The sequence below is a fragment of the Hemitrygon akajei genome, chromosome 7 (genome assembly GCF_048418815.1).
Source record: "Hemitrygon akajei chromosome 7, sHemAka1.3, whole genome shotgun sequence".
In the NCBI taxonomy this organism is placed as follows: Eukaryota; Metazoa; Chordata; class Chondrichthyes; order Myliobatiformes; family Dasyatidae; genus Hemitrygon; species Hemitrygon akajei.
The window spans coordinates 171,607,560-171,623,890 of NC_133130.1; the positions used below are offsets into that span (position 1 = coordinate 171,607,560).

At 38.3% G+C, this 16,331-nt stretch overlaps 1 protein-coding gene across 11 annotated transcripts in view; it reads left to right on the top strand.

Moving 5' to 3' along the window:
- Nucleotides 1–16,331, top strand: part of gapvd1 (GTPase activating protein and VPS9 domains 1) — a 128,251-nt gene that overhangs the window by 50,059 nt on the left and 61,861 nt on the right. For 7 of the 11 annotated variants that reach the window (XM_073052605.1, XM_073052607.1, XM_073052606.1 and 4 more), the window contains 4 exons: nucleotides 8,780–8,914; nucleotides 11,510–11,702; nucleotides 14,030–14,110; nucleotides 15,597–15,754. In XM_073052605.1, the coding sequence (XP_072908706.1) occupies nucleotides 8,780–8,914; nucleotides 11,510–11,702; nucleotides 14,030–14,110; nucleotides 15,597–15,754 (567 nt within the window). The remainder of the gene's footprint in view (nucleotides 1–8,779; nucleotides 8,915–11,509; nucleotides 11,703–14,029; nucleotides 14,111–15,596; nucleotides 15,755–16,331) is intronic. The other 4 variants (XM_073052611.1, XM_073052612.1, XM_073052614.1 and 1 more) reach the window with 1 other exon arrangement.

A 16,331-nucleotide genomic window follows, 5' to 3' on the forward strand; every position in this document is an offset into this window, starting at 1 on the left:
ATTGGATTAGTAAGTATGCCGATGATACTAAGGTAGGAGGTGTTGTGGATAATGAGGTGGGTTTTCAAAGCTTGCAGGGAGATTTATGCCGGTTAGAAGAATGGGCTGAACGTTGGCAGATGGAGTTTAATGCTGAGAAGTGTGAGGTTCTACATTTTGGCAGGAATAATCCAAATAGAACATACAGGGTAAATGGTAGGGCATTGAGGAATGCAGTGGAACAGAGAGATCTAGGAATAACAGTGCATAGTTCCCTGAAGGTGGAGTCTCATGTAGATAGGGTGGTGAAGAAGGCTTTTGGAACGCTGGCCTTTATAAATCAGAGCATTGAGTACAGAAGTTGGGATGTAATGTTAAAATTGTACAAGGCATTGGTAAGGCCAAATTTGGAATATTGTGTACAGTTCTGGTCACCGAATTATAGGAAAGATATCAATAAATTAGAGAGAGTGCAGAGACGATTTACTAGGATGTTACCTGGGTTTCAGCACTTAAGTTACAGAGAAAGGTTGAACAAGTTAGGTCTCTATTCATTGGAGCGTAGAAGGTTGAGGGGGGATTTGATCGAGGTATTTAAAATGTTGAGAGGGATAGATAGAGTTGACGTGAATAGGCTGTTTCCATTGAGAGTAGGGGAGATTCAAACGAGAGGACATGATTTGAGAGTTAGGGGGCAAAAGTTTAAGGGAAACACGAGGGGGTATTTCTTTACTCAGAGAGTGATAGCTGTGTGGAATGAGCTTCCTGTAGAAGTAGTAGAGGCCAGTTCAGTTGTGTCATTTAAGGTAAAATTGGATAGGTATATGGATAGGAAAGGAGTGGAGGGTTATGGGCTGAGTGCGGGTAGGTTGGACTAGGTGAGATTAAGAGTTCGGCATGGACTAGGAGGGCCGGAATGGCCTGTTTCCGTGCTGTGATTGTTATATGGTTATATGGTTATATGGTTAATACCTTCTCCAACCTAGAAGCCAGCAACTTGGAAAAAATCTTAGAATCCACATTCAATAAAGATATTGGTCTGTAGGATGCACAATCAGTAGGGTCTTTATCTTTCTTCAGTATTAAAGAAATGGAAGCTCTATAAAAAGATTGTGGCAACTTCCCCAATCTAATTGCTTCTTCAAACACCTTGCATAGCCAAGGAGATAGAGTATCAGAAAAACATTTAAAAAATTCTACTGTATACCCATCTGGACCTGGTGCTTTCCCAGAATTCATTGAGGAAATAACCCCTTTAATTTCCGCATCCGTAAACGGAGTATCTATTACTGAAATATCATCAGATGATAGTTTTGGAAAATTCAATTTCCCGAGAAAATCACACATGGTATTATGATCCTGAGGGAATTCAGATTTATACAGGGAGGTATAAAAGTCTTGAAAAGACTTATTTATGTCATCATGGTTAACTGTCAAATCCCCATTCTGCTGTCGAACCTTAGTAATCTGGCGTTTAACTGAAACATTCTTCAGCTGACTAGCTAATAGTTTTCCTGATTTATCACTATGTATATAGAAATCAGATCTGGTTTTCATTAATTGATTTTCTATCGGAGATGTAAGTAATAAACTATGTTCCATTTGAAGTTCAACCCTTTGTTTATAAAGTTCCATGCTAGGAGTAGTCGAATATTTCTTGTCAATCTCTTTAATTTTATCAACCAGTAAAAGAGTTTCCTTCTTAATGCGTTTTCTCAGACCAGCAGAATACGAGATAATCTGTCCACGTATATACGCTTTTAAAGTGTCCCAAAGTGTTCCGCATGTGATATCCTCCGTGGAATTAGTTGAAAAGAAGAAATCAATCTGTTCCTTCATAAATTTAATAAAGTCCGGTTCTTGCAATAAGGTAGAGTCAAATCGCCATTGTCTAGCATTTAAAGCTGTATCCGTAAAATTAATAGAAAGTTTTAATGGAGCATGGTCAGAAATAGCTATAATATCATAATTACAACCAATTACCGATGGAATAAAACAAGAGTCAATAAAAAATAATCAATTCTCGAATAGGAGTGATAAACATGTGAGAAAAAAGAAAACTCTTTGTCATTAGGATGACGAAATCTCCAAATATCAAAAACTCCATTATCAGTCAAAAAGGAGTTAATACAAGTGGCCGACTTATTGGGTAGAGTCTGAATAGGTGTAGATTTGTCCATCAAAGGAATTAAACAACAATTAAAGTCACCACCCATTATTAACTTATATTCATTTAAATTAGGTAAAGAAGTAAATAAGGACTTAAAAAAGTCAGGACAATCCACATTCGGGGCATAAACATTAACCATAGCAACCTTTTTATTACCGAGTAAACCCGTAATTAACAAAAATCTACCATTCGGATCCGAAAGGATATCGTGTTGAACAAATGCAATAGAGGAGTCAATAAAAATTGAAACTCCCTTAACTTTGGCATTCGAATTCGAATGATACTGTTGACCCCGCCAAGACCTAAAAAAGCGATATTTGTCCTCTTTCCTCACATGAGTTTCTTGTACAAAAATAATATGAGCATTAAGTCTTTGGAATACTTTGAAAATCTTCTTTCGTTTAATCGGATGGTTTAATCCATTAGTATTCCAAGACACAAAGTTAATGGTTTGAACCATGTTTCTAAAGTCATCCCTTTGGTATATAAAGGGTTAACCATGTTATAAACTCATGCATCCGGAAGAGGGACAAAAATAAAGAGCGGACCCGGAAGTGACGACATCGTAGACATATTTGTAGTTCATGAACAGCCCAAGTAAAAAAACTAAAACAAATTGGTAAGAAAAAAATTAAAAAAGAAAACAGACCAACCCCCACCCCCGTATGAAAAAGAAAAAAAGCCAAAATATGGCTAGAAAAAAGAAAAAATGAAACTAACTCTACCCCCATATCAGCGGCAGACCACTCCGTGTTTAACGGATATATATAAAAAACCACCCGAACTTTAAGAATTATGATCGCAGTACTAAAAACTGCGCTTCTTAATATGCTGAGTTGTAAAGAAAAAGGGAATAAAATCATTAAAAGTTTATAAATCGGGTTATAACCCAAACAAATCAAGAAGTATTTAAACTATGATAAGCGATGCATTATAGGAAGAAGACGAAAAAAGAAACAATAACGCCATCTTAAACTAAACCAATACTTTACAAAAAACCATTATCTTGATATTAAACAAAAAATTCACTTCGAAAGGTTAAAAATATACCTTCAAGGGAACAAAAATAATAGACAAAAATATAGTATAGTAGTTAAAGTGTATAAGACAGAGCGATTAATATAACGAAAACACACTTTAACTTAAATATGAAGTATAGGATAAACCTACACCAATAACCAGAGATTAACCCTGGTTTAAAAAATCAAAAACCATCTTTCCCGATCAGAATCACTCATTTAATGGAGAGTAGTAACTGTATCAGTAGGGAAGTTCTCTTCCAAATACTTTTTCGCTTCAAAGGTAGACAAAAATACTTTACGCGGAGCATTCGGGGGGGAGATCCTGAGCTTCGCCGGGTATAAGAGCGCAGGTTTTAGATTTTTCTCATAACATTCAGACATCAGAGGTTTAAAAAGCAGCCTTTTTTTCATGACTTCTGGGCTGAAATCCTGGACCAAACGAAAACAATAATCACAAAATTTAATCATCCCAGCCCTTCGAGCTTCACGAATGAGTTGTTCTTTATCGTGTACGTAATGAAATCGGACGATTACCACCGGGGGCTTATCTGAAACCGTCGGTGATCGACTCCAAATTCTATGTGCTCGGTCAAGTAGCGGAGGGTTTACTGGAAAAACCGACGGAAACGCATCTTTTAGAAATTGAGCAAAGTATTTCGAAGGATCGCCTTGTTCTATGCCGTCTGGGAGACCAAGTATGCGTAGGTTCTGTCTTCTGGACCGATTCTCCAAATCGACACTCTTGGCTTTAAGTGTCTCCACCAATTTAATAGTCGAAATTAAATCTTGTTGCAATTTTTCAATTGTCAAATCTCGTTTCCGCGCTTCCTCTTGCAGCAATGTGATAAGCGCTTGCTGCTGGTTAATTACTGAATCCGTCTTAACCATATAATCTTGAAAAACCTTTATGTCTCGTTGAAAAGCCTGACGTTGTTCCTCAAATTTTTTATCCAAAAGCTCCATAAGCAGTTCATAAGTTAACTCAGTGCGTTGCGGTTGAGCTGGCTTCTTTCCATTACCGTTCGGGTTTCGCCCCGGTTCTCGTCCTTTGGATCTAAGAGCCATTTCTGTTTGCATATCTTCCAAAATTCACGATAAAATCTTAACAATAAGCCCGAGAAAGTAGCAAAAGTCTTTTGGTGTAGGTAACAATAAGTTGAATAAGGGTGATCAAAGGTTAAAATAAGTAAAGATTATGGAGCGGATCTGAAACAGTACTCACTCCATGAGCGTCTCCCGCTGACCAACAATGAAATGTTTACTGGTTTTGGGTGGCAGCTGATTTGATAATGCGGTGACAGCAAGCAAATTACCTCACCGTGTCATCCATCCACTAGGTCATGAATATTATATTTAGCTATCAGTTTAACTTGTGTTTTTGGTGGAATGCCTTTTACGATAAATCTCAGAAATGTCTTATGGCAAGCAACATGTTTTTTCCCCTGGTAAAGAAAAGTATCATTGTATGCAAAATAATGTAGCACATTATGTAAAGAAGAGCAGACTGTAGTAATGTGGAATAGCTGCTAAGACTTAATTGCAGTGTTTTCCATCATTATAATTAGAACTAGTTGAGGAGCAAGTCATTGAGTATATATAAAGTGAAAGTTGATGGGTTCTTGACTAGTAACAGTGTCAAAGGTTACAAGGAGAAGGCAGGACAATGGGGTTGAGAGGGATAATATATCAGCCATGATGCAGTGGTAGAGCACCTTCGATGGGCCAAATGGTTCTTGTGTCTTTAAGATTTTTCTTAAATGAATAATCAAGGAAAAGCTTGAGAGCGAAGATAGAAAACACTAGATCTTAGCAGCAAGGTGACATAGAATTTAGGGACCAAGATGAAGCTGGTGTTGAGATGGACTGCACGAGTCCCCAAGGTAGAGAAGAAGTTTGCTATTTTCATTGATATGACAGAGCAAGCAATTTACCTCACAGTGTCATCCACCTACCAGGTCATCAACATTATATTTAGTTGTCATTTTAACTTTCTTGTGTTTTTGGTCACTTGTTTGTTTTGTTATAGGCAGTTATTACATTTTTAACAAGCAAATTTTAAGTCCTATTATATGCATGATAATCCGAAATATCCCCAATTATTCAGATTGAGTACAGGTTTTGGAATATTCTATAATGTAGCTTTTCATATATTGAGGGCTGCTTGGAATTCATTACTTCCACCCAACCGGCAATCCCAAAAGATAAAAGATCTTCCACTAGCAATTTCTTTATTTTCCTGTGAGTTCCTGTAAGAAAACGAGTCTCAATATTGTATATGGTATACATCAATAATAAATTTACTTTGAATTTTGAGTGACAGTGTGTAACCATATCCAATACCCAAATTGACTGTGTTCCTTTGGCAAACTGATAATTACCTCTGGTAAAATGAAGATGCAAGTGATAGTCAATGAATGTGCTTGCATTTTGGATGCAACTGTTAACTCTGAATCTAAAATCCATTATAAAAGCAAATAGCTGGAACTGTGTTTTTCACAAGCCAGATAATGTCAGTGAATTGGAATGCTATATTTTTGATGGTGATGTTCCGCTTCTTTGGCCTAGGTTCAGCGAAGACTGTTGAGGTGAAAGGCTTTCTTGTCTGTGAAATTGGTTTGTTATATCTGATTTTACTACTTAATGGGTGTGTGCTTGAAGAACATAACTTCTGTAGTTCATTTTTTGGCACCTGCCAGATGAAATTTGAAGTAGTACTTTTTCTAGAAAATAGAAACATAGAAAACCTACAGCACTATACAGGCCGTTTGGTCCACAAAGTTGTGCCGAACATATCCCTACCTTAGAAATTACTAGGCTTACCCATAGCCCTCTATTTTTCTAAGCTCCATGTACCTATCCAAAACTCTATTGTATCTGCCTCCGCCACCGTTGCCAGCAGCTCATTCCACGCACTCAACACTCTCTGCGTTATATAAAAAAAAACTTACTCCTGACATCTCCTCTGTACCTACTCCCCAGCATCTTAAACCTGTGTCCTGTTGTGGCAACCATTTCAGCCCTGGGAAAAAGCCTCTGACTATCCACATCAATGCCTCTCATCATCTTATACACCTCTAGCAGGTCACCTCTTATCCTCCATTGTTCCAAGGAGAAAAGGCTGAGTTCACTCAAACTGTTTTCATAAGGCATGCTCCCCAATCCAGGCCACATCCTTGTAAATCTCTGCACCCTTTCTATGGCTTCCACATCCTTCCTGAGCACAGTACTCCAAGTGGGGTCTGACCAGGGTCCTATACCTCTCGGCTCTTAAACCCAATCCCATGATTGATGAAGGCCAATGCACCGTATGCCTTCTTAACCACAGAGTCAACCTGCGCAGCAGCTGTGAGTGTCCTTTGGACTCGGACCCCAAGACCTCTGATCCTCCACACTGCCAAGAGTCTTACCATTAATACTATATCCTGCCATCATATTTGACCTACAAATGAGACAAATGAGATCAAAGGTAAAAAAGTTCTTTGAATGGCGTGGATAGAATCCTGGAAGTTAGTTATGCATGAAACGTTATGCAGAATATAGTAGATATATCAAATAAAACACACTGAGAAATGTATTTCTACCACATAATTAAAATTGCACATGCTAAAATGAAATCACATTTATTCTTCTGGAGTAACATTATTTCAAAGTTGCTTGTTATAATCCCCTTTAAGGAGGCAAAACCTTCTTAAGCCATCAGATTGAAATACGGAACATGAGAAAAAATTGTTAAGTTTGTAAATGACAGATGTCATTTTAATATTTCACATCATTGGATGGAAATCCAGTATTAAAACTTAAATAGCTGTACAAGATATTTCCCCCTGAATGACTAATCAAAGCAGAGGGAAAGATTTGCTTTACTGTTAAAATGCTTATTATCTTGTGGTGTCACTTATTCAAACAACACACACAAAATGCTGGTGGAACACAGCAGGCCAAGCAGCATCTATAGGAAGAAGCGCTGTCGACGTTTCAGGCCGAGACCCTTCGTCAGGACTAACTGAAAGGAGAGATACTAAGAGATTTGAAAGTAGTGGGGGGAGGGGGAAATGTGAAATAATAGGAGAAGACTGGAGGGGGTGGGATGAAGCTAAGAGCTGGAAAGGTGATTGGCGAAAGTGATACAGAGCTGGAGAAGGGAAAGGATCATGGGACGGGAGGCCTCAGGAGAAAGAAAGGGGGAGGGGGGGAGCACCAGAGAGAGATGGAGAACAGGCAGGGTGATGGGCAGAGAGAGGGAAAAAAAAAAAACAACTAAATATGTCAGGGATGGGGTAAGAAGGGGAGGAGGGGCATTAATGGAAGTTAGAGAAGTCAGTGTTCATGCCATCAGGTTGGAGGCTACCCAGCCGGTACATAAGGTGTTGTTCCTCCAACCTGAGTGTGGATTCATCTTGACAGTAGAGGAGGACATGGATAGATATATCAGAATGGGAATGGGACGTGGAATTAAAATGTGTGGCCACTGGGAGATCCTGCTTTCTCTGGCGGACCGAGTGTAGGTGTTCAGTGAAACTGTCTCCCAGTTTGTGTCGGATCTCACCAATATATAAAAGGCCACACCGGGCGCACCGGACGCAGTATACCACACCAGCCGACTCACAGGTGAAGTGTCGCCTCACCTGGAAGGACTGTCTGGGGCCCTGAATGGTGGTGAGGGAGGAAGTGTAAGGGCAGGTGTAGCACTTGTTCCGCTTACAAGGATAAGTGCCAGGAGGGAGATCGGTGGGAAGGGATGGGGGGGACAAGTGGACAAGGAAGTTGCGTAGGGAACGATCCCTGCGGAAAGTGGGGGGGGGGGGGGGGAGGGAAAGATGTGCTTGGTAGCATTTTGTGTGTGTTGTTTGAATTTCCAGCATCTGCAGATTTCCTTGTGTTTGTGTCACTTATTCAGTCAATTCTCCAAGTCTTTCATTTGATAAAGCAAGCTGTTAAAACACTTTGAAATCCAGAAGATGACATGGTAACATAGTAGGTAGCACAACGCTTTACAGTGTAGGTGAGTGACCTGGGTTCAATTCCAGCCTCTGTAAGGAGATTGTACGTTCTCCCTGTGACAGTGTGGATTTCCTCTGCATGCTCCGGTAACCTCTCACAGTCCGAAGATGTACTGGTTGATGGGTTATTTGTCATTGTAAATTGTCCCGTGATTAGACTAGGATTAAGTCAGGGGATGGCTGAGCAGCGTGGCTTGAAGAGCCTATTCGGAGCTGTATCTCAATAAATGGTTTGAAGTGTTTACAGTGCAGTGACTGAAGTAATAGGTGGAGGGACAGGGAACTAACTAGAAAGGTTGATCATATAAACTGCCTGGGGAAGAAACTTTTACGGTGGCCTGAAGTTTTGTTTTAATAGTGTATAGTGCTATCCAGGATGGAGCTTTTGGAAATGGGAACTACTATTGAATAACCCTGTCCTCAGTGACTGTTGTTAATCTGGAATTCCTCAACATTCTGCTCAGCAGCCACTGGGATATTCTTGTTGCAGCATTGTGCTACCCATGGAATGAAATGACAAAAAGGCATTCACACAAATGTGCCAACAGTAAGCGGTACAGACTATTCATTACTGGAGAATGTGATGTATTCTGATATATTTTGTGCAGAGTTGCGTTGCAGCTTTCTTGGATGTGATCATTGGAGGCCGTACAGTGGAAACCCCTCCCATGTCCTCAGTGAACTTGCTGGAGGGACTCAGCAGAACTGTGGTCTACATGACACACAGCCAACTTCTGAACTTGGTAAGTTGATGCCTTTTACTTTGTTTTGCATGTGGCCAATATTGTGGGCAAGAGGTGAAAATCACTTTTTAAGAGACGTGTGACAAGGTGGCAGATTTCCTGACAAGCCAGGTAGTATGGAGGTTTGTAACATTTTATATAACATGACATGATTGACAAAAACAAAATTTTGCATTTTTCCCAATCATGGTGTGCTATATCTGTGCTATATATGTAATTCAAAGCTACCAATTATTTGACACTAATTTATTTTTCGCTATTCTAAGAACTGTCTTTTGATGTATTATTGCAAGAAAACATTTCTTTCTGTAAATGGAAGTTTTGCAAGTTGCATTCAGAATCGTTTGTTTTCCCCTTTCCTTTGGACTCTGTTCCCTTTTTGTTTGCTTATACCATCTGAGTACTTTTCTTTCTCTTTGGCATAGTGGTTAGCATAACGCTTTACAGCACCAGTTGTAAGTTTGGGGTTCAGTTCCTGCCACTGTCTGTAAGCAATTTGTATGTTCTCCCTCTGACAATGTGGGTTTCCTCTGGGTGCTCAGGTTTCCTCTCACATTGACATACAAGTTAGGATTAGTAAATTGTGGACATACTATGTTGACTTTGGGAGCTTGGCGACACTTGTGGACAGATAAAGCTAATCTTTAGATGAGAGGTAGATGCATACATTATCTTATTTTCAAACAAACTTGCTTATTATTGGTCTTTTACCCTGCTATGTATTTCTGCTCAGGGTATTTTACCCTGCTACGTATCTCTTATCCTGTTATGTGATTTCACTTCTTGCTGAAGACATTGTGATACTACTTGCTAATAACTTGATCTATTGCAGAACAAAAGGGCACATAGTTGAATCCATTTTTGATGTGCACCTTTTAGCTTACTGTGTTCACTAATGCACAACCAAGGTTTCTCCCATTTGGCATTAATTAGAAGCAGTTCATTTGCAGATGTAAATTTTTATTGCGTTGGCAATAGTTTAACAGTTCTTTATGGCTTCGATATTCATCTTTGACCAATTTCTTTTCATCAAAGCAAACCTCAAATTTTTAGCCCACTGCTGTACCATGTGGACTTGTGTTCTCCTGCATTTTATTTTTGAGTGCAGGAAGGAGCAGGTGAGGATTGAATCTAGCTTCCCAGTATTATCTTGAAGTCTGTGTAGATGACAGATTTTTATGTTGTTTAATATGTGATGAAATTCAGAGTTGCTTTGGCAAGCAGCCATGGTTAATACTGTCGGCAGTCAACACTGTGCAGTTGAGTAAATCAGCTAAGTGATGTGCTCATCAACCCCTGATGACTGACTTTAAATTTAGAACTTTTATCATGGATTCCTGCACACTTAGACCCTAAGACATAGGAGCAAAATTAGGCTATTTGGCCCATCGAGTCTGCTCAACTATTCGATCATGGCTGACTTATTATCCCTCTCAGCCCCATTCTCCTGCCTTCTCCCTGTAATCTTTGCCGTACTAATCAAGACCATATCAACCTCGGCTTTAAATATACCCATTGACTTGGCTTCCACAGCTGTCTGTGGCGGGGAATTCCACGGATTCACCACCCTCTGGTTGAAGAAATTCATAATTTCTCTTCTAAAAGGATGTCTTTGTATTCTGAGGCTGTGCCCTCTGGTCCTAGACTCTCCCACAATTTGAAACATTCTGTGTACATTCATTCTATGTAGGCCTTTCAGTATTTGATGGGTTTCAGTGAGATCCCTCACCATTCTTTAATTTCCACGAGTTTATCTTCAACAGACCCATATCCATCAAATGCTCCTCATGCGTTCACCCTTTCAGTCCTGGGGTTATTCTCATAAACATCTTCCAGACCAGGAGTTCCCAAACTTTTTTTATGCCTTAGACTAATACCTAAGCAACCTGTAGACCCCAGGTTGGGAACCCCTGCTCTTGACCCTTTCCAATGCCAACAGATCCTTCCTTAGACTTGTTGGGTTGTGGAAGAGAGGAGAGGAGAAGAATATAAGGATACACTTAAAAGTGTGTTGAAAGATAATTATGTAGGTTATAAAAGCAATCAATTCATGGACAATGTAATGTGATTGTAAGTGGTGTATTTTGTGTACTTTTGAGGTTTAAGAGAGACTGCCTGCTGTTCTAAAGTGTAAAAAAAAGAGAGCAATTAAGCCATAGTAATCGTGCCAATAAAATGCTTAAAATGTCTTCAGAAATTTGGAGCAGCAGCTATGAATAATTCAGATGAATTGATTTGGTGTGAACACATTTGGAGTAATGCTTTGAAAGGTAGGCAGTTCTTTGGAGGATGGCATTAGAAGACTTTGGTAATTGGACTTGTTATTATATGTACATTTATCCTTTTGGTATACAAGACTAGTAGGACTTTGGATAAACCTCTGGGTGCTATCTTTTGAGGATGAAGCCCATGTGGCACGAGAAACATCAAACATTTACCTATTCTGATGATGTAAACTTAAGAATAATGTAATGCTTACAAACTGTTCTTCACAAAGTTGCATTGGATGTTTCAGCTAGAGAATGCAAAAAGAATTTGCTGTTTTGAAAGTTTCAATAACTATAATTAAGTTGTGAATGTTTAATTTGTACATAGGTTAGCTTTGCAAGACATGTAATGCCTGGGGAATTGCTAAGAGAAGAGGACAGAATGGCTCTGGAAAACCTTATCATTAATGTTCCACATCATAGAACGGGGAAGAGCAATAGTCTTGAGCTGACTCCATCCAGCACACCCCAGCTATCTCCTGCGACTACTCCAGCCAACAAAAAAAATCGACTACAAATAGGTAGGGTATATAGCTGCTTTAGTTAATCCTGTAGGGGTACAAGGGTAAACCTGTGGTAGGGGTAAACAAGATTTTAAACCTGAATTAAAATGAAAAATTAAATGTATTCCTTATATTTTGCTGTGGTTTGCATGTTTTTGTGGGATTTTATAGTATATTTGATTTTTGTGAATATCAACTAAGTCGCAAGGAACTTTGTGTTCTTGTTTAAGAAATTAATACATTGAAATGTCGAAGTTAAGTTCAGGCGTGTCTCCCTTTTCAGTCTCTAGAAATGAATCTCTAGGTTTATTTTTGTTGATAGATCTGTATTCTGCATAACCAATATGCACATTTTCATTCACTCTTTCTGATGTAGGTGATTTACCAATAAGGCTGGAGAACAGTTTGAAATCGGCTAAAAACTATTTGTGGTTCTGCTACTGTAAAGAAATGCTTAACTTTTGCTTCTTAGTACTCAACAGTCTGAGTTATTTGAAAGTAATCAAATTCTTGCTGCAATATTTACTCCAATTTATTGAAACAATGGCTAATTACTATCCAATTAGTCTTGACTTACAATCTAATTCCAAATGCACCCCACTTCCCTCTCCAGTGAAAGTTTTCTTACCCTTTAAGGCTAAGGGGACTTTATATTTTACAAAAGTTGCCAAGGGACAATCTCTTCTAAGGAGATTGGAGGAAAGTATTGGGCGACATAATCAGTTTTACACAGTGATGAGTGTTTGCAAAGCTCTTCTGGGTGATTGTAGAGGCAGAAACATTAGGGATGTTTAATAAGCTTTTAGATGGGCACATGGGTGATAGAAAAATTGAGGGCTGTGTAGGAGTGAAGGTTTAGATTGTTCTGTACTGTTCTATGTTCTAAAACTATCCAGCACTGCATCGTGGTTATTACACACGTCAACTTTGACCAGGGGTTCCCAGCCTTTATTATGCCATGAACCCCTACCATTAGCTGAGGACCCCAGATTGGAAACTCCTGACTTAGGCAGTGAGTTTTTACATTGATCTGCGCAGCTGAGCCTGATTTTCTTTCATCAAATAATTATTCTTGTGATCTGTGGAACACAACAAGATCACCATTTATTGTACTCGGCTCACACATTACTTGTTTGGAGATCAGTGCAAGTACAACATGTTGTTGGATTCACCTACCGGTATATACCATTCTGAACTGGGAGGTTTCCTTTGCAAAATAAATCCTGTAGATTAGGTTTTTAATGCCAGAACATCAAAATGAATATTATTGCTTCACCCTTTTGTTGCTTTAAGTTAAAGCAATTAAATTCTTGAAGCAGGGTTGTTTTCTTTAGTAAACAGTCTAAGTGATTGAGCTCTTGTTTGCAGGACTTTGTATTGCTAATTCAGTAACAGTAGTGTTTAATTAATTTGTGGTGAGAGTTGGCAACTAGTGATAGAGTGGCGACACAGCTTGATTGAGAAAATTAGTTACCCTGCTCATTTAAGATAAATCATTTTTTTGTTTCATTGTGAATACATCTAATAAGAAATTAAAATATTTTTTTGTTTAAAGTTCTATCTGTATTAAAACTTCGCAATTATATCAGCTAAAACAACATTTTACCTAGAATTTGTTCGTATTGACCACTAAACTGTTTTGCCAAGTTTTCAATCCAGCTGCATGTTGTTACATTTGAGGAATATAACTTTGGACTGTTAATCCAATTAGCACATAATACATAGTTTAAGTTACTGTGGAAGTGAAAATTATAATGTAAATTTGTTATATGGAAGAAAGTTTAATCAATTGATTTGTGTGTTTCCTTTTAGAGTGTTCAGGTAATTGATTTCAATATCAGGAACAAATCACATTCTTATGTCCTTTCATCCAATTTTCAAAACATTTATTCCATGGTATAAGTGCAAGCAATTTTTATTTTAGCTGAAGCAGTTAAATTAACATGAATCCTATCAAAAATAGAATGAATTTGAAAATCTGTTTGGTCTTGTTACATCTGTGTTATATGCAGCATATTTTATTCACTTGAAAGAAAATGAACCCTATTTTCCCTTGACTGGACAAAGAACCATAACAGCACTATCCTACCTTTCCTACATGGTAAATACCATTATTTTCGTCGTCTTCGAGATTTACGTTGGTTTGGCATGTTGTCATAGACAAGACTTCAAAGATTGGGAAAAGTACTCAGTTTGTAGAATGTTGAGAACCCTCTGTATTGTAAATAATAAATAGTAATATTTATAGTGTGATTTTTTTGGCAGAATGAAAGTATGCACAAAGGGGATTTTAATGTTATTAATCTGCATTTGGTTTCCATTTCTTTAATGCTGCCCATACCCAGGACAACAGTTAGCATCCATTACTGCCTGGGATACCTCCGCTACAAATCTGACTGCTCACATCCCTCTTGTAGCTCCATTTGGTGGGTAACAGTTCCATACATAGAAGGTTCCGGAAATACTACATTTATAGGCACAATGTCTGGAATGGTTAAAACTTCCTTGTGAGAACTGTTGAAATGAATGTTTGGTTCCTTTTTAATTGTGCCCACTGAGGCACAGAAACTGTACCTGTCACTTTCTGAATGCAGCCAAAGTCAAAACTCTGTTTAACTTTATCACAGAACAGTGGTCAGTTTCATCAATCATAAAAGCAGTGAAATAAATTTCATAGATTGGATGATGATATTTGGTGTTCACCCAGTTAATTTTATTTTCATACTTAATCCAATAATTTATTTTCCTTTCAAGAGATTTTACATTGATTTAATCTGTAAGGGTGTTATTCAATATTTCCTATGCAGCACTAAAATTAAAAGGTATTCTAGGTGATGGTTATTGAACCATGATGAATTTGAATATAGTTTAATGTGCATCTCACACCAAAGAGCCGAAGTGAGACCGAGTCCATGAGGTTTGGGGTACAAACCCTCTAGGTGTCGTACTTTGTGCAAAGGAGGAACTCTGGTAAGGTCAGCCATCTTGGTCCTTGCTGTTAATCTCTGGAAGCTCTGTGATCTTTGCTTAGAAGATCGAAATGAAGATGCTATTTGAATGTGATTCCAAGCAGTTGTAATAGCTCAAAGACTGTTTGAACATGAAAACCTCATCACCTTTTTCTTCATTTAAAAAAGAGCATGGTTGCTTTAACTTATGCTGTGGAAGGAAATATCGCATCTTTTTTAGTCAGACAGTATCATCACATTGAATGTTTTCACAGATTGTGTTTACACATTTAATGAAGCTGCATATTCTTGTGCACAAAGAAATTGTAAAGGAATATTTCAATTAATTTTAGAGAGGTTACCAGGCAGGTTGTTTTAGCTGAGCGTGTATTATCTTGTTCATGCAATGTAGAAACCAATCTCAGCAGCTCCATCTCCACATGTCCCTCAACTAACCCCATCATTGTCCTATAATTCATTTGGGTTTTTAATGTATCTATTATTTACATTATTTAATATTAGCGACTTTTGCATTTTGCCAAACTCTGGATAAAGTGGTTTCTTCTGAATGTCCAGCTAAACTTAGAAGTGACCATCTTATGTTTAGGACCCAGTCCCAGTTCTGGTATGGGAAGGTTCTGGTCTTTCCCATTGAAGTAAAACATTTTCTTAACAAACCCCTCGTCAAAATCTTTGCCAATTTTACACTTCGGTCCATTCTTATGATACAGATATCGAAGGAATTTATTGCTTGTCCCTGACTGCCCCAGACCTGAAGGTAAGGAAGGTCTTTACCTTATAGCAGTCCTTGCATTGACAGTTGTTGTATTATAGTCATTAACTATCTGCAATTGTACCTATGTTGTTGGTGTTCATATTTTGGGGTATTTTACAATTAAATTTGTCTGCAACCTAAAATTTGAGATGAAGTTGGAAAAGGTTTTGTAAATGTGATATTTTACAGCTGGAAGAAATAAAATCCGGACAAATGAAGCCAAGGAACACACAGAACATGAAAATGCAATACAAGAAACCCTGCAGGAAGTGCAGCCTGAAGAAGTATTGGTTATTTCACTGGGCGTTGCTTCGCAAATGACACCAGGGATGATGTCTGAAAATGAGGTACCATCCTCAGCAATGCAAATCATAAGAGTTTTGTGTTCCAAGAACTGTCTTATTTTTTACTGTTGAAATTGATGAATCGTGGGCAAGTACTGTGAAATAACCAGTAATTATTTTTCATAATTTAGCAGAGGTATTAATGATTGTAGAATCTACCCACCACCCCATGTCACTCATCAGCATTCCACCCCAGTTAATACTTTGATGAGATTCATGGGGTTCACTTTAGATGTATTCATGAGGGATCAAAAACCCTCAAAGGATTAATTCTGATACGTGGTCTGGATTCTACATGCCTTTTTGGCTTTCACGCTGTTAACAGCTCCTCCAGCAAACACTTTGTCAAACATGTTTTCCAGTACCTTATTTTTAGTCACATTTAATTTTGTACCATGCCTCATCTCACAGAATTTTGGAATCCTTTCTTTGTTAGAGCCTCAGAACTGCTTATTTTAGGAGAAAATGTTTCTCTAGCTATTAATATTAGAACGTAAAGAACGAGCAGGAGAGCCACTTGGCTGCTTGAGCTTGATGCTTAATTAAAATATGATTGCTTTTTTGTAAAACCATGCTTGGT